The 24014-nt window shown below is 40.1% G+C and overlaps 1 protein-coding gene and 1 long non-coding RNA gene across 6 annotated transcripts in view; one reads left to right on the forward strand and one right to left on the reverse strand.

Moving 5' to 3' along the window:
- ntm (neurotrimin) overlaps positions 1–16198 on the forward strand; it is a 94253-nt gene extending 78055 nt beyond the window's left edge. For 2 of the 5 annotated variants that reach the window (XM_077545725.1, XM_077545724.1), the window contains 4 exons: positions 4325–4445; positions 4577–4728; positions 9874–9909; positions 12750–16198. In XM_077545725.1, coding sequence (XP_077401851.1) covers positions 4325–4445; positions 4577–4728; positions 9874–9909; positions 12750–12850 — 410 coding nt within the window. In that variant the 3' untranslated portion in view covers positions 12851–16198. Of the gene's footprint in view, positions 1–4324; positions 4446–4576; positions 4729–9873; positions 10208–12749 lie in introns of all 5 variants that reach the window. The other 3 variants (XR_013288508.1, XM_077545726.1, XM_077545727.1) reach the window with 3 other exon arrangements.
- On the reverse strand, positions 16140–22021 carry LOC144035789 (uncharacterized). Its single transcript, XR_013288509.1, has 2 exons — positions 19827–22021; positions 16140–19571 (listed from the first exon to the last, which is right to left on the reverse strand). It is a non-coding gene; the product is annotated as an uncharacterized LOC144035789 (long non-coding RNA).
- Between the last annotated feature and the right edge of the window lie 1993 nt (positions 22022–24014).

Consider the following 24014-nt stretch of genomic DNA (forward strand, 5'->3'; position numbering starts at 1 on the left):
CCAAAGAGGGGAGCCATCGACCCCCGCCAGGACAGAGCAAGCGCAACACCTCAGGGCCCCCCAGGCCGCGGCAGCGCCAAAGGACGAACCCCGGGCCCCGCAGGGGCCACCGGCCGGAGAGCAAACCCAGGAGCAGGAGTGCCCCCCACCCCAACGCGGCCCGCGCCCCCAACCCAGCGCAGCAGGACGGGGCACTGCAGGCCCGCCAGGAACCCCACCGGTCCACAGCCCCTGCTACCCCCATGACCCCCCATCCACCCCCACCATCCACCCCAACCCAGCCCCAGCCGCCCCCAGGTCCCCAAACCCCCAGACACCCTCCCACCCCAAGCACCCCCCACCCCCACCCCCCCAACCAAGCCGCCCCTCCCCCTGACCCCACCCCCACCAACCGGCAGCTCCCAGCCCCCGACCCCCAGATCCCGGGGATCCCCCGCACCCAGGCACCGGCGGCGAAGAGGGGCCGGGCAGCGGAGCGGAAAGGGCATCCGCGCCCACCCCACCCCCCACCGCGTGGAGGGACGGAACACCGGGGGAAGAAGGGGAGATGAGGGCACTGGAGGATGGGCGGCACCCCCGAACCCCAGGCCCAGCGGGGAAAGGCCCCGGTCGTCACTCCAGCGTTCTTAGTGAGTTTTTAGTGAGAGTTAACCCTGTTACTGAGTTCGACTGGCGAACTCTACCCCTAAACCTTGAATGTGACCCCACCCAGTGTATATACAAGTGTGTGTGTGTGGTGCATTAAAATTGGGAGCAGGTGAACCTGAGCAGAGGGAAATGATATCCCCATGCTCCGATCCACCCGCTTCCCAGACATGTCAGTGAGTGTATGTGGTGCATTAAAAAAAAAAAATAGGTGGTGGGGGGGGGGGGTGTCACGGACAGGGGACCGCAGCACTGCTCTATACTGCGGTCTGCCCCAAACGATGACCCCCCACCCCCCCCCCCCCCACACACACACACACACACAGTTGTGTTATTCCAACACACCTGATTCCAATTACCAGCTCATCACAAGCTCTGGAGAAGCCTGATAACGGTCCTTACCTGTGTTGGAGAAGGGAGACATGCAAAACAGGCTGGATAGTGTTCCCCAAAGACCAGGGTTGGGAAACACTGCTGTAGCGAATTGGACTGTGTATATTGTTGTTTGATACACGTATATGTTCTATTTTGCTAATTTTGCTAAGTGATGATATTTCTGAGCATCTTTGAATGCATCATGCGACTCGATGAGGGGAGAGATGAATTAAAAGTGTGGGCTCGGTTGTGTGTACTCTTCGTCTTAGGCTGCTATTGTCCTATTTTGGCACTGGGTTTGTGATTCATAATATAAGGTGTGATGAACAATTAATGCCTGGTGTCATGACTGCTTGACGAAGGGCGTAGCGTACAGTAATTTGTTTCCGGTTATGTTCACAAGTAGTTTTTCTCTTCACAGTCCAGACATTATATTCCCCAACGCTTTTGCTGTGCAAAGTTGGATACACTGCGCTATAATGCAATTCTAGCCAGATCTCTATCATGTCAAGATAAGTCTGGCGGCCCACCCGGCTAATAAAACTTAAACAGCTAACAGCATTGAGAAGAAAATCTCTCAACAGTTAAGTATTTTCTTCTCAATACTTCTTTGCTATGCCTTTGTCTGCTGCCCTAAAACTGTTTACATCCGTGCGAGACCTGAAGATAAACTCCTCAACATCACAAGACTTCGTACAAAAGACAAAGTCTATGAGGTCTGATATGTGAACTACTGTTATGATGTGATGCTGCTCTACACAGTGTAGAGGGCCTGCAGCACGTTGTTGATAAACTTTGAGCTCAGGATCAGCATCAAGAAAACTAAAATCATGGCGCAAAATGAGGACGCCTGTCATCACCGTTGACAATGTTGTGGAAACATTCTCCTATCCGAGGTGTTTCAAACACACTCAACAAAACAAGTAAGTGCCGACAATCTGTTGACCCAGAAGACCAAACTATCTATCTATCACGCTTGGGCCTTGAACATACACTAATGGCAGCGAGGCGAAGAATATCTTAGGCAGGTAACGAAAAAGGATGCTCATCTTCTATATATCAAACGGCATCAGAGAATCCCCAGTACCAACGTCGTTGAGTGTGCTGCGTTGGCAAGCATCCCTGCGTTCCTCCGCCAAAGACGTCTCCGGTGGCTTGGCCACCTGCAACACATGATGCCTGACTGACTGCTGAGAAAAATCTTTTATGGTTATGGGTAACCGCCGTGTGGGCTAAGCACTGTTGCGTTTCAAAGATGTTTGCAATTGCGCCATGAGGTATGTGCAAATCAATTCCAACAATTACGAGGATATTGAAAAAGATCCAGACACTTGGCTTTGCAGCGTCAAAGTGGGCGTGCTAAAGTGGGCGGCAAATATTCGGGTCCAGCTGGCAAGGATGCATGTGGCAAGAAAAAAAGAGCATGTTATTTCAGTTTAAAGACCTTCAGTCTATTTATGTGTCCCCTGCCATTTAAAGTTTGGGCTTAGCATTTTGCAGCCTCTCCCTGTGCCTGTTTCTTTCTGCTACAGATACCCGAACGAGGCAAACTTAGTGAGTGTAGTAATTGGTGGTAGGCTTGCAAAGTGTGGTCTCTCTGAGGCATCGTAGGGCCCATGTTTCAAAATGCACCCACTTTGAACTTAAGTTGTTTCATTCTATTAATTCACCATTAGATTGAAAACATTTGTACACAATGTCCCTTTACTCCCAGCCATTTTCAGTTAAGCAACCCCCTTCTCTCCCGGCCGTTTTACTTGATTTTGACAGATTTTGCAAGGCCTGGAGAATATTGTGTTCCATTGTTATAAAAACATGGAACCTACTAAAAGAAAGATTAGTCTCTTCTTTCATTAGGAAAAAAAAAGTACATTTGTTTCTGTCTCCATTTTCCAGCAATTAGCATTAGAATATAGCTAAGACCCCATACACCCTGGCCACAAACGGTTTACCTCTCTCCCTTCTGGACGAAGTTACAAAACACTGGGCGCGCACACAAATACTGCATAGTTTCTATCCACAAGCAGTTAAATGCAGTTTCACGCGGGCCACGAGTGCTTGAGTGGAGTTCCGGGGGCACCGGGGCGATGCAGTCCTGGTCAAAATGGGTTTACATGTCCTGCCTCGTATCTTCATAATTAAAAATAAGATTGTCTGCCCCGAACCAGTTGTGCTGGTGGACTGCTCAGTGCGGCGTGCGTCCGCGCCACCGCCCCGCAGATCACGTGGGTCGCGCCGGCCAGGAGCGCTCGAGTGAAAAAAATAAAATACACTGTGGGATGGCAACTTTCATTTTCTTCATTAGTTTATAAAAAGTTGTTACAACATTGGAAAAATACGGATCCTCCAGGAATAAGTAAATGGAAATCTTTAATGAAATTTTATTTAAATATTGACTATATCAGTGAACAATAATTAACAAAAACAGTTTTGATTTTGTTTGGAAGAAAATACTTGAGGCCCTCTAATTAGCCTAAATACCATTATTAGTATTATTGAGTTGAATCAATGTATTAGATATAATATTTATTTACATTTCTGCAAATTAATTATTGTCTTCTTTTTTGGTCTTTTGATTTTTTTTTTCTTCTCTCTTCCATAAAGAGTCTACTTTATGCTGAAAGTAGCACCAGGAATATATTGTGTTTGTGTGAGTGTGGAATGGTTAGCATATGTGTACGTCTATATATATTTGTAGGCCTATATGTGTCTGGGTTTTTGTGTGTGTGTTATGATGAATTATACAGTATTTGCTTTGTTTGCATAGACCTTGGTTTAGCTTGTTTGTCAGATTGTTTTTTTTGTTTAGTTTTTCTTTTTTTTTTATTTGTTGGTTATGTTTGTGATGTATGTTTTTGTGTTGTGAGAATTGTATTTCTCTTGTCTAAATCGTCTTTAGTTCAGACTGTTTGTCAGATTCTCTGTCTTTGTTGTTGTTGCTTGTTTTTGTTGGGTTTTTTTTGGGAAAAAAAAGAAAATTTGTTAAAATAGGAATGTACAAATGTTTAAATTATATACAGTAGGTGTTTCCTTAATGTTTCTTATTTCATTGCTGGGTAGAATTTGATAGGAGATGACTTTGGAAAGTTAAGTTCATATTTTTGTTCATTAATCTGTACTTTATTTTCTTTTGTCCTTTTTTTAACGCCAAAATAAAAACAATGGTACAGGTACTCGTAATAATAGCTTAAGCAAGCCAATTAGTCAATTACTTAAAATCATACTATGAAGTAGACAATGCTATGAACCCCCTCTACAGGTATTTTTGTTATATGTTGACCATTGCTCTTGTGTGTCATTATAGATGCTCCAACTGTGTCTGATGGAAGAGATATTGGTGTGACTCTGGGACAAAGAGGAGTGTTAGAGTGTGAGGCTGATGCTGTGCCTGAAGCTGACTTTGAGTGGTATAAAGATGACAGAAGGTATTGCTTTATTGTCTATGTTTCAAATGAGGGACAACAGAAATCTCTGTTTTTATTTGTTGCTGATCAAACATTTAAACTTTCTCAACATTAAACATAAATATTGTCCCATTCATTTATTTTATCATCAGATTCTCCAATGGCTTTGACGGCATGGAAATAGTGAACACTGGATCACTGTCCAAATTAACATTTTTTAATGTGTCTGATGGTGACTATGGTAACTACACATGTGTTGCCATCAACAAACTTGGAAGTTCTAATACAAGCTTTGTTATGTATGGTAAGTACAGTACTTGAAACTTGCATTAACACATCACTTCAAAATTAACACTTGAAAACTGCTGTACTAAGGAACAACAGGCATGATTAGGTAAACAAGGAAAACAAAAGCAGTTGATGACAGAAATATTTTGAGAGCTGTAAATAAATAACCTAAAACAACTGTTCAACAACGCCTTCCAGGGGTCAGGAGTGGAGGCCATGAAAATGAAAAAAATATATATATATACTACACGAGAATATACACACCATTCATTGGTAAGAATAGGAAGATCAGCATTGAATTTGAAAGATTTATGGAGTCATAACAAAGGATGAACTTTTTACCAAAGAGTTGTAAAGGCTACATTTTAGAAATCCGTTATGAGATTGGTGATGATCCCCAACTTTTTTTGTTTTTTGTAATGGTACTGTTTGAGAACTGGGGTTGGCCGCTTCAACTGCAACGTGTTCCGCTGGGGTGTCACGAATCCCGCCGATCTTGTGACTGTGGACCTGTACCTCAAACTATACAACATCTGATCCACCACTGTCCTATTCACCACGATGGCAAAACGGATCTTACGCCACTCAACGAAACCACAATCCAATTGCTTCAGTGCCTTGATCTAACAGTGTCACCCCTGCTGTTACATTCACAAGAAGATGAGAATGGCTGCTTGTTACTGCAGCTACGCCTTACGATATTGTTTTCTATTTGTAAATAGATGCCTTGCGGACACCGTTCTGCATTGTCAACAGGTCCGCTAGGAAATATTTCTTAACTATCACACACATTTCTACACGTTCTTTGTGAGATATCACTGCTCCAATGCTTTGCTACACATGCAACCAGCTGTTGTCTCCTGTTGGCCAACTATATATGAGAAAAGTGCCACCAGGGCGTATTTGAAGAAGGCGAACATGGCATTGAGAGTGCAAAGCTGGAACAAACGTGCAGGCGAGGAAGAGAAGACTGAAACAAGCCATTCCGGCTATCATGAGCTCGGCGCACTGATGAGATCTTAGAGTGTAGCATGTAAGACTGCATGAATGACAGAGATGTGGGCTTCAGGGCAGTGCAAACGGACAGAGTTGGTTTGAGCAGTTAGAAGGAGGCGGCGGGATTTCAATTTTTTGTGACTGAAAGATAGAGCAATCTGGGACCTATAAAAGAGTGTCTCTGCACACCACACATTGGACTTTTAGCTGTGGGAATGTGTCCATTTTTTCTGCCCAGGGATTTCTTACAATTATCATAACTGTATATAGTCTACCAACTGCTACACAAGCAGTTGCCAAGTTACAGAGCCTTCACCTTGAGGCTCTTCATATCAGCGGATTTTAATTACTGCAGGCTCTAGTCAATTCTGCCTTCTTTTCAATATTTACATCCACTGTGCAACTAGAGCCAATAAAAAATATTGACTCACTGAACAGTACACTAATGTAGGGTTGCATTCAGTCCTCCCGCCCTGGCCTCCCCCACTTGAATTCTTGGATCACAATCTTGTGTTTTTATCATCTAAATATCCCCACTTGAATTGTTGGACCACAATTTTGTGTTGTTACCACCTCAATATGTGACAATGGTCATTAGGAGGTAGAATCTGTCAGGTTTAGGTGGGATGAGGTGGTGGTTGTGGACCCAAGTGGGTGAGGCAGAGCGAGGAGGCAGAGGTGAGGTATAAAAAAAGGGTTTTCTTTAATCAAACAAAAACAAGGAGGCAAAACGAGGTACCAGTACTGGTGAGGAACTAAAACAACAAAGTCCAAAAAGGCAAACAAGGCAAGATGTAGGGGGGAAACAATAGGACAAAAACCCAGCAGCATGGCAGGAGAAAACAACAATGGATCAACACAGACAGAAGGGAGACAAGAGACTATATACACAAACACTAATGACAAAACAAGACACACCCGGGCAAGACACAAGTGGCACTGATTGGTTGACACGAGGAAGGGCAGGATTACACTAACAAGTCCAAGGGAAGACACACAAGGATAACGAAATACTTGAAATGAAAAAGAGCATCGAGCCACTTCTGCAGGAAATTCAGCAGTTGAAAAAAGAGACACAAGAAAAAGATCGACGCATTGTCACCTTGGAATAAAAAGTGGATGATGTAGAACAGAATCTTCGTATCAACGATGTGATAGTTACTGGTATCCAAATTAAACCACGCCGCGGCCCTCGAGTGAGAGCTTCAGCCAGCACAAGTGCAGTTGATTCTGACCTAGCTTCAGCAAACGAGACTGTGGAACAGCAAGTGGCAACTCAACTCAGAGATTTGGGATTAATTGTGGATCCAGCGTACATTCAGATGTGCTTTTTGCTTCCAACTGGGGGGGACACGACCACCGGTAGTTCTGATCAGGTTTGTTGACAGGAAGAAAAAGATTGCTCTTTTGAGAGATAGCTACAAGCTTAAAGGTAAACATCTCTACACCAATGAAAATCTTACAAAAAAAAAATCTTCATCCAAACAAAAGAGGGCTCATCTTCTCAGAAGAAAATACGGATCGTGAAAAGAGTGGAAGAATTGGCTGAGTTTGAGAGACAATACCTGCTATTAGTAACTCACACCATTAAATTGTGGATTATGTTTTACCGAAATGAAATTATTGTAACATATTACTAATTAACCCAAAACTGGAGCTGTCATGAATTGAAATGCCGACACTGCCAAGGTTAACTTTTGTTTATACACCTGCATTGATAACATGTATTGCTGTTCCTGTAATAATGTAAACATTATCTGTCTCTATTTCTGTTTTGACATGTGTTGTAACATGCAAGGCTGTCGTCATAAGGTTGTATTGTGGCTGCAATTTATCTGCTGTAAATAGTTACAATGGGGTTGGTGAACATGGTTCTGGGATGAGGCTAGCGGGGGCTACTCCGCCGGGTGGTCTGGCCTTGGTGAGCGCTCAGGATTATCAAGATCTAAGCATCATTGGATGCATGTGTGGAAGCTGATCCAAGGTCAGCGAAGACGCTACTGGTGAACGAGCATGCTCGCCTTGGCTGCTTGCCTGGTTGGGTGGGCCTGTTGGTGGCGTCTGGGAACGCATTTACCAATTCGAAATGATTGGTACTTGCTGCAACTTACACACAGACATTACTCAAGATGAACTGAGCGAGGAGTGTGCAGACTTAAGTCTGGGATTGATAACGATATGAATCAATGACTATCATAATCAATGTATATGATTGATGCGTATCGTAAGAGTTGATGGGGACAGGTTTCTAATAAGCCATGGCTTCTGCCCGTCAGCCCTTCTTTCGGATGTTAATGTTGCAAATGATATTATGTGATTGATGTAACCTGTAATAATGTGTCCGAAAGGAAAAAATAAATAAAACAAAACAAAGTAACAAACTCAAACAAAACCCAAAACATGACAAAATCAGGAAGCCAGCAAAGAGCTACAAGGTTGTTTTGAGTCCACAAGCTGGTATGTGATCTGTGATCCACATGGGACAACATAGACAACCTCACAGACCGTATACTGAAAACATCAATTTCTCTGAGGATATCGTCACTGCGGCTAGGTGGTGCACTACTTCATCAACAACAAACCTGGGATCACCAGTGACCTGCAGGTCCTCCTTTATCAAAAGAAAAGGGCCTTCAGGTGTTTCTACTCAACAGGTGTTTATATCAGCTCATTTACCTGCCAGTTTAATAGAAGCACCTGTGGCTAAAGGCAATTTGTGGCAATACAACTGTAGATTTGGCCATCTGCAGAACTTCTTGGTTGACAACGCAGTGGTGGGGTGTATTAGGAATGGGCAGAAAACGGAATACAGAAACCTGGTGGACAATTTGTGGACTGGTGCCGCCAGTCAAATCATCTGGTCTCAGAGGTGGCAAATCCAGGTCCATAAAATTAAAAACCCTGCCACAGTTTTGTTTTTGCCAGAGGTGCTTCATCTCATTTGGCTGCCAGTTGAGTAGAAGCACCTGTGACTAAAGCCAACCTGTGACAGGGTTTTTACATTATGAACCTGGATTTACCACCTCTGTCTGGTCCTCAACACTAGCACAACTAAGGAGCTAGTTGTGGACTACAACCTGAGTCTGGTGCAGCAACAGGAGTTGTTATGCTATGGAAAACCAAGAACACAACTCTATCATCATCATCATCATCATCAGGGTGGAGAGCTAGTGTGACCTTTAAACAATAGACTGGAAAGGATCACCAGCAGATGCTATTTACCAGAAGAGCATTAGAAGATTCTTTAATGTGTGCAGCAAGATGTTGGAGATGTTCTACCAGCATCAGTGCCAGGGATGCAAAAATGATTAATAAACTAATTAAGAAGGGTGATGATATCATGTGAATGAAAATAGACACGTTTGAACCAGTGAGGGGACAGAGATCGCTGAGGAAATTTCTCTCCATGTCAGATTATCATTCACATCCTCTCCACGACACTCTGAACAGCAAAGGAGCTATTTCTCAAACTGACATGTTCAACTTTGCTGCTGGAAAAAAAAAAACGGTTTTACATGTATACCATTTATGATTCATTTATGTAAAGATTCCTCAACCGGTGTGAGAAAATACTCCTGGACAATATGTAATACCCCAATACTCACGGTTCAACACTTGCTGATTTGCATAGTCACAGATTTTGCCGCTCAATTTTTGGGGTGTATTTTGAATATTATACAAAGCATTTCAATGGGTATCAATTATACACAAATTTTTGCTATTATCAGGCTGGCCCAAATTCCTTTCCCTCGCAAATAGCGGGTGTCCTATCTATCTACAAACCTTTCTGTGAATCATTGGATGTACTTGCTTGACTTCTTCTGGGAAAGACTTACTATTATTCAGTGATCATATATCCCATGAAGAAAGACCCGAGCAAACTCAAAAGTCTAAAATATTGTATTTGCCAATTTAAAGAATCGCACAATTGACCTGATTAGGAGACCATTCATCATGCAGTATGAATAGTGCAATCTCTAGAAATTACTGTAAATATATATACAGTTTTTGTTTTAATTAAGGAAGTTTAAGAAAAATGGACTCATTAATGTATCTTAGTAACCTAACCACAGTGCAGAAGTCTGAGGTGGCTCAAATATGTTCCTCAAAATTGTTTCTCTGTTTCCGATGTGTTGCTGTGTTTGATTTGTTCCCCTCTTTGTAGTGGTAATCGAGCCTACTAGCTCAACACTATTACAAGGTTAGTATTCTACATGGTCGTGCATTCTTAGAAGCAGTCCTAAAAGCATGACATATACTACCATTTTCACTAACATCAGTTGTAGGCTTTGCTCCAATAAAATAACACACTTGTGTGTTTTGATTATTTATGGGTTGGAGACTTGGTGCGAAAACCAGCAGTCTTAACTGCAGATTGTGTGTAAATATTTGTGAAAATGGTCACCGTGAGCTGTTCTTATTCTGTTTAATCTTTCTCTTTTCACACCATCTCTGTGTGACATGTATTTCTTTTGATTTTTGCATGCTCTCTTTCTGCTGTAAGTATCATTTTAAATATCTTATCCCTGTTCTGTTTGTGCCAAGACACTGTATAATTTGTGTAGCAGTGTGTGTATGTTTGTGTGTGTGTGCGTGTATGTCTTGGTGCAGAGGGGTTGTCATTGTATCTCTATTCTCCATGCTTAGTTTGCTCTTCAGTGACCATGAGCTAAATTTAATTGCACATATTTACCTTAATGATCTTACTAATCATGAAATGGAATCTGTTATTATAATTGCTGATTGTACTACATTATATAAAACAACCAGCAATACAACATTGTTTTCCAAATGTTTGTATTTTAATTTAATGCTAATTAGCAATATACAGGATTAGGGATAATCCACTGCTCTTAGTTGTGATTGGATTGAAGTATCATAGGAAAAAGTCCAGGGCAAATGTGGAGTCAATTTCACAAGATTAACCAAAACATTTCCAGTGCAATCCTTAATCAGAGGTGGGTGTGTCAATTAATCTTGACGGTCTCCATTCTTCAATGGCTGGGACTCCCATTTGTCATTGTCAATACGTCATTATTTCAAGCCCAACCAAACTGCAATCGTCAATCTACCTTGTTATTTTAACTGTGCTTCCGTCATTATAGCTGTTATTTTATGACCGTCAGTAAATTTCACCAGTCCATCACTCCGTCATTCTTCTTATCAAGACGAACTGTCAAGTGGTGATTTTTTTTTTTTTTTTAAACAGTGACATGGCCAGCTAAAATTAAGCAATTAAAAATATAATTTTCTTACATTTCGCAGTTCTGAATGAGTTCTTCTTCATGTTCATCTTCTTAGTCTCCTTCTTCTCTTAGTTTATGGGCAGATTGCAGCCTTTCATACTTGCATGGCTTTTCCCCAATGTAGTCTACAGGTTGGATATTTTCCCAGACTACAACTGGCACTGAAGAGCGTCTACGGCATATGAACAACACTTGACAAGAGAACATTTTTTAAACAATTTTATTGTTTATTTTTTCCCAATAAACTATTGACAAGAATAGTTAGGGATAAAGATAGTTCATCCCAAACTATTTAATTGGAAAAGCGAGAATTCACAAATACCAAGCACCGTTTTTATAGCACTATTTGCTCGTCCGCTATGTTTCTTCTGTGCGGAACGTCCGCACAGTTACGGACGTATACAATAACCTGGACTGCTAATGCCGCCATAGCAAGAAGTGAGGCCATCGGCAGCCAACTTACGTAGCCCCTGCTAAGCTTGTCTAACTTGAATACATGGATTTCTCTGCAGCGTTTTCACTTGATCTTCTGTCTATGGCAATAATGCCACAGTGTGTGGCGTACGGTTGTACCAATTCATGAAACGGGAGTCAATACTCACCCGGTTATTGACGATTGCATTGATGTAGGAAAAAACACTTACATCAATGCTTCATCCGTCAGTTTTCGAAGTTTTCCCGTCGATTGTCAATCATTAACAAAAGTGTCAGCCGTCATTGATGGACCTTCCATCAGTTTTGACAGAATGCCAACTTCTGCTCTTAACTACTCAAAATGCAGAATATACTGTAGTTTGATAAATATTAGATGTAGTAGTTAAAAAATATTTAAAACAAGCACATTTTTACTTCAATTGACAAGTAGTATTAAAAAATTTTGTAGTATAAATATGCACTTGTTTTGCATTTAGTCTGACAATGGTTCGGTCTTGGAAACTGAAGCCCACTGTTGAGAAAAGTATGGAAACTGATACTGGAGAAATGCATGCTGAAATTGAAATAATAAATGAATGAAATCTGTATAGATGCCCTTAACTCATTTGCTCCCAAAAACATAAATTTGTTCTTTTTTAAATATTACCAGTGTCCCAAAAACATATTTATACGTTTATTTTTATTTTTATGCTAGAGCATACAGAAGGCTTTGATGCAGCTTCTGAACTGAAGAGAACGGTGGAAGCAATGGTAGTTATTACAAAAATGGCCAGAAGGTGGTAGCAGAGTATAAGAGCTCAACCAGGGCCATGTTGCAACAAGCTCTTTTCCCCAGTGTTTTAAACAGATTTGTGAATAATGATGAAACTTAGCTATTTTCTCATGCTAATTGCTGCAAAATGGAAACAGATAGGAATAAACTTTTTTTTTTCCTAATGAAAGAAGAGACTCTAGAATCTATCTTTTGGTAGTTTTTATAGCAATAGAACACAATATTCTGTGGACCTAGCAAAATCAGCCAAAATCCAGTAGAACAGCCGGGAGTGAAGGGGGTTGCTTCAGTGAAAATAGCTGGGAGTGAATGAGTTAAACAAGACACTGCCACTACATGTTATGATTGAACAGTGCTTACTGGCATCTCTTCCTTGTCTTCATACCCCAAAAATCAATTTGAGAATTTGAAGTGCATCTGATAAAAATAGTGAAAGAAGAATTTCACATATTTTTATTCTAAATACAAACCCATGGTATTTTGTGGAAAGCGTATCAATTTATCGTTGTTGTCATATTTCACTACTACAATGTGTACAAAGTGTTGACTTACTTTTTTCACTAACTCTTTGTTCTATCCGCCTCTCAGGACCGAGCGCAGTTCAGGATGGCAATGGATCCGCACTGGGTGTGCACATAGACACCTACCTCCTCTCCTTAGTGTTTCTAGTCTTTCTGCTCAGATTTTGAAGAGAGATTAATTTTACAGACACTTGTGTGTATGTATGTTTGAGGGAATATGTTTTTTTGGTAGTTTTTTTTTTAACTTTAAATCTGCAAAACATACACTGATGCACAGCACTCCACAAAGTTGCTCTGTTATGATGTTGTTCCATATAATACACGATACAATTGTTTTGCAGTTTATCTCTCTTTTTTTAAGAGTATTTATAAGGGTGTAACAAATGTTTTGCAGTTTAAATTGGATTTTCTCATAACTATTCAGAAGGAATGTATAAAATACTGTCCGATATTCAAATTCCCCGTGAATTAACTGAATTTTTTTTAAAATTTATATTAAATGCGAGAAGAGTAATATTTAACGCAAATGTTTAAAGTGAATCTTAAATACCTCAATGTCAGCGAGAGACAAGAGAGAAGTGGAAAGGATTTTGGTTCGCCTAGAGTTGAAAGTGTGGTGTGTATGTTTTTGTTTTTTGTAAAATAAGTTGTTGTTTTTTGTCTAGTTAAGGAAACAGTGATTTTTACTTTTGCTATGCTAATGTTTTCCTTGTATTTATTTTTTTAGCCTGGTTAATTTTAAAATAATATATTTGAGATGGAAATATGAAGTTGTAATTATTCAGGCAAATGTCCTTGTTTTTATTAAGTCTATGTTGTTTCTTTAGTTTTTGCAAAAAAAAAGAAGACGTTTACAGATGAAAATGGTGAAAAGCAAAATTTTACTTTATAATGATGTAGTTAAAAATAGGAGGAAACTGTTCTTTTTTTTATCCTCATGGCTTTAAAATGCAACCCATTAAAACTGTTGCTGACTGTATTAACATTACACAACAATTATCAACACATGGCTATCTATGTTTGGTAATAATCTGCATACAGTATGTTTAGGTAGGGTCCGAAATAGGATTTCCGTTGCAGTTTGTAAAAAACATTCCGAACTGACGCTCTATGGCTTAAAATTGTCGCGCCTGGTGTGTACGGGGGGGAAAGACTAGAGAAGCATTTACTTATTTGTTTAGCTTTGCCTATTGCCCGATGTAAATATAATGATCTAAGCAAAGTTTGAACCTCGTTCTAGATTGCAACCTAGCATGTCGCTAAATTAGCAGGCTAATAATATTCTGTGTTTGGCACTTACCCGCCCAACTGCAAGCAGGCCATCTCTGTGTTGCTCTTCAGCTCAAGCCTCTCCTTCAGGGCTTGGAAGCGTGTAAAAGCAAAGCTGATATTCACCCTGATTTTTGAGTGTACGCTGCAGGTTTCGTAGCAGAATATTCTTTCTTTTTTAGGCACTGTCAGCTATTGGTTGTGAGCAACCGCTCCAGTCTCTGCTCTAATGCCGCCCCACCAGCTCACAGTGACTCACCCTCCGCTCTGTGATTGGCTGGAGGGAAAACATTGAGTCTCCGCCCAGAAATGTCACAAACAGGCCAAAACAAAACAAAAGCCCAAAATACAGGCGTTGATTGAGGCGGATTTCATTTGTATACATCCAGCATTTATTTTTCAGGGAAATCCTTCGGACCCTTACTTTAATCACAAATAAATAACCCAAAGAATTTACAGTTTGTAATAGACTCATTTTTATTGTCATTGAATTGTCCTTTTCACTTAAAAGGCCATTAGTAAACATGCTATTTTGGGCATTTCAACGGCTGTATTTGAAATGAAAGCAAAATAAATGTACCTTAACACCATAATGTACATGATAATTGATTATTTTCTTATTGGAAAGAAAGTTGAATGTACACTATGCAACATATTTTCTTACTTTTCGATCGATATCTCACCCACTCTTATGAAGTATCTTCCTCAAAATTGACTTTTGTCCTATATTTTGATTGTGTAGTGCAGTGGATTTTTATCAACCAAATTCAATGACCACTTGTAAAACTACAGCCACAATTGAAGCCACTCATTGTTCGTCAGGCAAAAATTGTAGACAAACAATATTGCACCTCTGGGGCTGCATGGCAGTTGGCTAAGAAGCACAGATTCACACTGATAAAACGTTATCAGTTCTTGACTACTAGTCTGACTATCGGTTCATGGTAAGAGGAGACTGTGTGAGTAGAGAAAGTTCACCACTTTCACCAACACATGTAAAGAAGGCTACAAATGCACAAAGCCAAATTTCTCAATGAGGTGAAGAAAAATGTCAAAAGACTTTCAGAAATCTCTTGCGCATTCTAACATCACTGTTGCCTCATTCATCCAGGTCAATTCATTCTCAAAGCATTGAATCAATGGCAACTGGCCTGTTCTGGTTGTCTAAAAAGACTTTTAGCCTATCAATCCGAGCAACCCTAATCACCAAGCACTAACCTGAGTGTTGGTGCAGAAACCAATCTATTCATCCCCAAAATTAGGCCATGCCCCAATTACAAACGTCTGCCCACCAAATATATTTGAATGGAATCACCTTCATCAGTATTTAACGTGTGGCAATGGTGGTAGAGGCAGTTGAAGGCTAAAAAGTGATATTGTTTATCTGTTAGAGGCTAATTTATTGAGTCTTTCTGGTAGTGATAAAACAACGGCATTGTATGTCGGTGTTGTTTTCAGAGGTGGCAAATCCAGGTCCAGAAACTAAAAACCCTGCCACAGTTTGGCTTTAGCCTCATGTGCTAGTTAGCTATCCCCCTAGCTAGCTCCCATGGTGCTTGTTTACCTACTAGGGAGCTAGCTAGCTAGCACCAGGGGAAAAAGCCACACTGTGGCAGGGTATTTACTTTTTGGACCTGGATTTGCCACCTCTGGTTGTTTTAATGTTTAGAGGTTTTCTCAACTTTCTGTCGATGACCTCATACTTGTCTTTCAAGCTATACTCTATGTCTTCTTTGTTCATTTTTGTCCTCAAAATAGTGCTTTTTCTGTTTGAGGTGTAGGTAAACAAATTAGTCTTGACCTGAAGAGTTAGCTGTGAGATGTGCCTGCTCAGTGGTTGCTTGATTTCCCCAATATACTGTATAGTGTACAGTACATCAGAGACTACATCAATGCACTTGACAGCATACACCAGATTGTTTTTCTGGGTAGTGAAGGAATATTAAATTACTATATTAAGTGTAATCTTTGCGTGTCCAAATAATTGTATTCAGGATCTGATGAAGAAGTTTTCCTGCAAGAATTTATTTAGAGGCCTCTAAAGACACAGTCAGAATACCACATCAGAATGCAACGTGATGATTCCAAGTGTGTGACAATTGTATGAACATCGACTCATTTATACAAAAAAGATAAAAGGTTCCTCCTCCTGGCTCTTGATTGAACAAAGGGCAGACATGTCATCTCCTAGTGACCAAATGTGTGATGTTATTAGCAAACAGACGTGATGTTATTAGTAAACAGACATTTACATACAGTTCCCCTTCTTGACTGGGGGAGAAATGCAATTAGGATCTAACCCCAGACTTTTAGTCTCTAATGCCAAAAGACTCTGACACATCATGCACATTGCCCCTCCAACAGCATTTGAGGGTACAAAGATCAAATTAAGTTCACAAAATCACCATCCCACTGTATTCTTTTAAACACTCATGATTATATCACATTGATATGCCTATAAGTAAACTCAAAAACAGTAAAACATCAAATTGAAAATATTAAATGTCTTCAGTCCTACCATTGAACTTCTATAAGTTCAAAAACCGGACATTTAATCCCACAATAGTCTAGAGAGAAAGTCCAGCGCGAATCTTGATCGTCGCAAAAACGAAGCAATGTTTATGTTTGGAGTTTAGAAATAAGAATAGCAGGTGAGAGAGAGAGAGAAAGATAGAGGGGCTTAGCAGTCAGAATTCATTGATTCATTAAAAAATTCAGTGGAAGGGGCATAATAAATGTGAGGCATAACACTATGTGATGTGGTTAAGTGTCACGACGCAATAGCAGATGTGTCCGTTCCTCGAAGCCATCTCCTGATGAAGGTCTTGTTGAATGAAAAGTGCGTTCGACAGTTGGTCAAAATTTTTTTAAAAAAGAGGCGTTTGTCAGCCTCTTTCTGAACCCTGGCTCACTGCCAGAGATCGCAGGAAAGGTCACGGGACTTCATTCCCAGTGTGACTCTTTCCTTGTGAATTGATGAAAAGGGGATTTGAGTGATTTCCCCCTTTCAAACAGCAGATTGACACTTGATCAGCTTTTCCAACTGTGTCAATCCGTGCCCAGGGAAAAGGCACTCCAATGAATCTTCTTTCAGCGACCTCCTCCTTGTCCTTGGGCAGCTTGTCAGGTAGACACTGGAACCGGGTGTGGTGGGATCCGTTAGATGACTCCAATTGGTGTGGACGCAGATCAGCAGCTTAGTCAACCCCCTCAGTCGGTCTCAATTGATGTGATTTGATGAGCCTGGGACCTCTTGGCTCACATGTGGTGGATGTGGCCCCCACCATTATGATCAGCAAACCAATCTGTGTGCAAAATCATTTTCATTTAGTCACTCATAACATACATAGTCTTCATTCTTTACTTTGAAAAGATCACCTGTTTTTTTTTTTTTAGCAAATGTTAATTGTTTAAGTTCTGTAGGTCCTGAAACATGCTGTTGGACACGGAAAAAGTTATTTTTGTTGTGGCATTCAAACAGAATCCGTTTAATGACATTTGTACATTCAATGGCATAATAATGAAAGTCTTGTTGCCATTGAAACTTTATGAGGCCAATTGTTTAATATTTCTATTTTTCTTTAATGTCCTTGAGATCAGAGATAATATACTAAATCAAATATGTTTTAATCTCAATGCCTTTTCTATATCTTATGAAGTTTTGTTTTTTCAAGTGGGTTTGTCTGATCCAATCATCCTAGGAAACCCTTATGATGGTAGATAATGATTAATCAAATATTTTACCATGATATTTACTGTTGTAGATTTTAGCATAAATGTGCTCTTTGTCGTACATCAAATTTCTGTATTTTTAACGCTGGTTTCTTATTATAGCAGTGTAAATCATTTAAAAACAACATCATCTTAACTCAGAACTATTCATGTCCGGCCGGGCCATGAACAGTCTGAGAAGAGATTTATACTCATACCTTAAATAAACACTGCAGTTCCTTTTTAACAACTTGTCTCATGAAAAAATGTCACCGAGGTGTGTCAATGTTCCTTCCACACCTAAATGGCATATTCCATGGGCTCTAGAAATTATACTTTTCAATCGTTTCTGAGATGGAACATACTTACCGTATTTCTGCTATAAGGGTCGTCTTTTGTCATCTTTGTAGAACTTACGTTTCCTCCAAGTCAAATCCTCCAATTCTCCGCTCCATTCTTTGCCTGTAAATTCCTCACACCAAACTTCATTCTCACATCAGACTTCCTTTTGATACACCGACAGACCAGTCATTCTCACATCAGACAGACCAATCATTCTCACATCAGACTTCCTTTTCAACAAACTCAGACAGACCAATCATTCCCCCATCTGATAAAGATCAATTTTGATCATTTCAGATCTGAATGTGAAAACTGCAGCCGCTTCCAAATTGCTGCTTCAAAGAGGAAAAACAGACACCTTGTGTCCTGTAGATTAAAAAACAACCAAATTGTGACAATTTGGCCAACACCAGAACTATAAAAAGATTTCCAGCTGAGCTAGCCAGGAGCCATCAAAACAAAAGCCTTTGAGGCAAGAGTTTGTAATGTAAATTTGAATCCTGTAGATTAGAAAAACAACCAACTTAAGCAGATGTAAATTAAGATCCTGCAGCGGAGGACTTTTAGGGTCAGGAAGAGAAGAATTGTTATTATTATTATTATTTTTTTTTTTAAACAACCCCATTAATCTATTGCAGGTCACAAATCTTCCAAATATCTGCCATCTCAACTAGTAAAAGAAACAAGTTATAATCAGAAAAACAAAACCCCTACTTTAAACCAACCAAAAAGTATTCTTAAAATGCCAACTAACCTCACCTCTTCTACAGAGTAGTGGGGGCTTGTAAAAACACAGCAGGGAACTTTGCCTTTGTGCATTCCCCGTGGAATCCAAAGATCAGTGCTGTTGAGCTTAATCAAAATTAAAAATTTAACCAGCAAATTTGCCGTAAGTGTTCCATATCTGAGTCCACTCTGAGAAGCCAAAGTTATAAAAGAGAAATGGGAAAAAAACTAGAAGGCCAAATTCAACAAGCATCAAACAACGGAAAATATAGTATTTAAAGATTAGAATAAATTTTATACTTCCCTAATTCACATAAGCTGTTCTCAATTTCCGAAACTGCGTTGCTATAGATCACATCTCCTTTCTGACATAGTACAGAGTGCAAATGTCTACAAACAGAATACAACATACGACCTCAGGCACCAAACTCAGATGATTCCAGAACTTTGAGTCCACAACCGGAGTTCATATTCCTTCCTGTCCTTGTCGATAGCAGTTTATGCAGGGCATAGTTCAAAGCGGGCACTGGGCTTTGTGTACTGGAGTTCTCAGGAAAAGTTCATCATGACAGAATCGATGATAATCCTGTCTGCTCAAAAAATTGCTGGACATTATGCTCAAACAATGCATAAGAGTCATTGAACAGTCACAGGACGAGCGGATTTACAGTGTACCATCCTTTTTGCAGTCCGTGTGGTCACTTCCCCCCCGAAAGTGACCATTGTTCAGTTCGCCGTCCACTCTGAACATCAAGCATAGCAGGAGAATGCTGTTCATTCCATTTCCAGCACTTTTCGGTTGAGTCACCCAAGTGAAACACCTTTCAGTCAAAGATTGAACCTGCCTGAAACATTTATACACTCGGAACAGACAGAGGGAGATGAGATCATAGCAAGAGAACACTGCTTGTTGTCATACAATTTCCAAGAAAAAATAAATAAAAAATTCCCCCAAAATCTTTTGGTTTTCAAACTATTTTCAATTTATTCATTTATTTATTTTGTGGTTTTATTTGAATTTGATCACTACACTATAGCAAGTAGTAGTACTATATTTACGCATATGTCTACCATAGACATCTTCATTATGTGTTACCTCAAATTTAAGAAAATGTGACAGCTGTCAGTCTGGCCACTTGGATGGAAGTCCTTTCCAGACTTCTAGAATGGGACTCAGATAAAGACAAAGGTTAAATCATTTTCACACCTACGAATAAGTTATCAGAGATGCAGGGGAAATATAAAAATCAAAAATGAAAAGTCTATTTCAATTAAAATTTGGTTTTATTACTTATTCACCTATATTACACAGATCTGATTTTAAAAATAATATGATAGTGGCCTGTAGTTAACACCTAGACCTCTATGTCGTTCCGCATAACAGGAACAATTTGATTTTAATAGATTAGCCTTGGGACGACCCCTGCTATTCACACACACAACAGACTACAAGTCTCCCAAATGGAGACAATGGAAGAGAGGACTAAACGTATCACACCCCCCTGTCCTTTTTTATCTAGTTTAATTTAATTTTAACAGACAACAGTACAAATCACCACCTTCTTAAAACAGCAGCTCACGGCCCCCATCCTTTCAAAATATGCAGATTTCCTGCTACCATTCTTTTTCACCCTTTTTTGAGGACAAAGAAACTGGAGAGAGAGGAATTTTTTTCCACCTCTTTTCCATTGAAATCTACTCTTTTCCTCTTCCTACAAAACGCCATTCATATACATCCTATCTTATCTCGCTCATTTTTGGAGACACAAAATACCTGCCTTCCAACAAACTCAGTCCTTCTTTCACTTACTGTAACTTCAGTTTCCTCTCCCTTGTCATAAAGGCATTGAGGAGAAAAAACACAAAAACAAGAAGAAATCAAATCCCCCCTTTAAACTCACAATTCACACATGCTTCACATATTCATAGTTTCAACAAACACTCACACAACACACACTCCTCAACTTAATTCAGTGGCGTCTCAGTTGTTGAACCACAGACGAACACAAACCTCTCCGAAGTGCGCACTCATTTGTAAAATACACCGTTTATTCGTCTAATAATAACTTCACCACGTACTTATAGCTCAAATGTCGACTTATTCGCGCACAATCCATCGCAACGTTACGGCTGCGACACAGACACGTCGCGCACATTGTAAGACAACCAACGAAAAACCGCGTGGCCACAACACACCATGGAGCTTAACAAACAAACGCGTTCACTCAACAATTCATTTCTAAGCCAAGAGCTCTCGCTTGGTTCAAATTTTCCCCGCGGGTCATCTTTCACAGTCAACACTTCCTCCAATTTATGTTCCAATTTCTTAACAGATGCGGCTGCCCGCAGCTAACTCATCCTTAGCCTTAAAAACAGATTCGCACGGTAGCATCTTACCAAAAACTCATCTCCTGCGCAAAACTCGTACGCTGTCAGAGCCGCTAGCTTAGCATCAGTTTCCTCATTCTCAAAATCACTTAACACCGCCATCTGCGCACCGTCTAACTTTTCTTCCATTCGAAGAAACTTATAGAAGTGTTTTTCACGGAGGTAATCAGCGTCTGGCGCTGTTTACACAATCAAATTCCACAAACACACCACACTTTACAACGGTGAGAACCAACCACTATCACAATTCGTGCGCATTCATACATTTAAAAGAGTTTCATACTTACGTTGACGCCGTGGTGGAAATGCGTCCAGCATCATGAACTCACTGTTCGCTTAGCGACCAATTCTGACTCTCGACCGGAAGTCTATGCAAACCTCCTTAGTTACGGTCAATTTTTTCGTCCATAATATGTAGTAATTAGTCGTTTTTAATATTTATAAAGTCAGTGACGTCTCACTTATTATACTACGATATAACAGATCAAAAGTATTCTCATTAATCCCCCCAAAAAAAAATATTTTTCTTTTTTTTTTTTCAGACAAACACAAACAAGACGAAAACGAAACAGATATTAAATACCTTTTGCGCGACTTCAACAAATATATCCGGATCTTCACGGGCGGCTTAAACCACACAGCTCTCGAACGTAACAATGTACGGACGGCTAATATTACACCACACACCGTTAATATACGGGTGTTCAACACAGCAGACGCCTTGTGTGATCAACACAGGCCGCTTAAAGCACAAAACACACAACAGCACTCACTTAAGTGTGATCAACACTTAGCGGCTAATAACACAACTACAATCAACCCAACAGCCAATCCCCCGTGGTACTCAATGTCACATGCCGTTTTAAACGGCGAAGCGCTTCGACTTGACGTCACTTCCGTAAACACGGGGCATTCCTATGCGCGTCTTAATATTTTCCCGGCTTCTTATTTAACACAACAGACACTCACCGAGGAATTATGTCCCTCGGTTCAATAACTCCACACAGCACACACCTTGTTAACACACAGGCGGCTAATCCACTCCGCACTCCCAGTATCTTATATACTGACGGCTTATTCATACGAAGAAATAAAAACACAACCTATTCCACCGCGGAAAAAACTCCCATGCATGGTTCAATGTCGCAGTAATTTTCAAAATCGAGGACTTTCCGTCCCACCGTAAGAAATATTACTACAACCCCCTAACTTGTTCACAGATCCCAAATACAACTTAGCACAGACGAAATGCAACTGTATTGATCCCAAACAACCAGAATTTCTCTACGTGGATAAAATGTCCACTCACCTTGTTAATATTTTTGCGCTTTAGAAATCCGGTGTTCAGGATCAATCACAGCTGTTGAAAAACGTCTCAATAAATCACGTCGGGGTCACCATTTTGAAGGAATATTAAATTACTATATTAAGTGTAATCTTTGCGTGTCCAAATAATTGTATTCAGGATCTGATGAAGAAGTTTTCCTGCAAGAATTTATTTAGAGGCCTCTAAAGACACAGTCAGAATACCACATCAGAATGCAACGTGATGATTCCAAGTGTGTGACAATTGTATGAACATCGACTCATTTATACAAAAAAGATAAAAGGTTCCTCCTCCTGGCTCTTGATTGAACAAAGGGCAGACATGTCATCTCCTAGTGACCAAATGTGTGATGTTATTAGCAAACAGACGTGATGTTATTAGTAAACAGACATTTACATACAGTTCCCCTTCTTGACTGGGGGAGAAATGCAATTAGGATCTAACCCCAGACTTTTAGTCTCTAATGCCAAAAGACTCTGACACATCATGCACATTGCCCCTCCAACAGCATTTGAGGGTACAAAGATCAAATTAAGTTCACAAAATCACCATCCCACTGTATTCTTTTAAACACTCATGATTATATCACATTGATATGCCTATAAGTAAACTCAAAAACAGTAAAACATCAAATTGAAAATATTAAATGTCTTCAGTAGGCCTATGAGGTGTCTTGTCTTTGGGATATAGCAGCCTTTATCGCAGGTTGTTACTAGTTTTGAAGTGCAGTATACCGGAATGTTGGTTTGAGTTTCTCATGTACGTACTCCTTTTTCATACAGAATGACATTGTTGTTGCCTTCGTTTTCTTCGTCGTCCACCTTGCTCTTGGTCCTTCAGCAATTAGAGGCACTTTTGACAAATGAGCAGATGGGGCGAACACAAGTTTGTAGGGCCTCCCTCAGGTGCCTACTGTATTCTCTTATGCCTGTGGGAACATCATCAGTTTGTATTCCATTGGGTATTGGAGTCAAAAGTCTTCAATGTAGACATCACACTCCAAAAAAAGACAGCTTACTGTTTTTGACAATCGATATATCTTATGTGCCTGAACTCATGGCTCCTGCTCGAATGAGAGGCGAAACATTTCTAAGACAATCATAACAGTTCAGCTGCAATGGATTCAATGCCCTGAGAATGAAATGACAACATTCACATGCATCATTTTGTGTTTGATACCCTCACAAATGTGCAGGAATAAGAAAGGATGCCTCAGAAATGTGCGCAGTACTGGAATCATCTCAGCTTTAACCTGAGATATAACCAAAAGAGCCTCATACCCACAAGCCTATGCTCCACCATGAAACTCTACAGGACAGAAAAAAAAATCCTACTAAAGACTCAAAAACAACTCCTGAGTACTGTATTTGTAACATCATTGCCATTTGTAATTAAATTTGTACTCAAAGAATAAGATGTGTGGATTTTTTGGGATGGAGTAGCTATTACTTTTCAGAAGTGAAATCTTGTGTAAAGATAAGGCAAGATGGGCAGTTAAGCAAAAATGGAAGTGATATAACATCATCTCAAAGCATGTATCTTGCACCCTATCAGTTTGTTCTATCATCT

The sequence above is a fragment of the Vanacampus margaritifer genome, chromosome 16 (assembly GCF_051991255.1).
Source record: "Vanacampus margaritifer isolate UIUO_Vmar chromosome 16, RoL_Vmar_1.0, whole genome shotgun sequence".
Lineage (NCBI taxonomy): Eukaryota > Metazoa > Chordata > Actinopteri > Syngnathiformes > Syngnathidae > Vanacampus > Vanacampus margaritifer.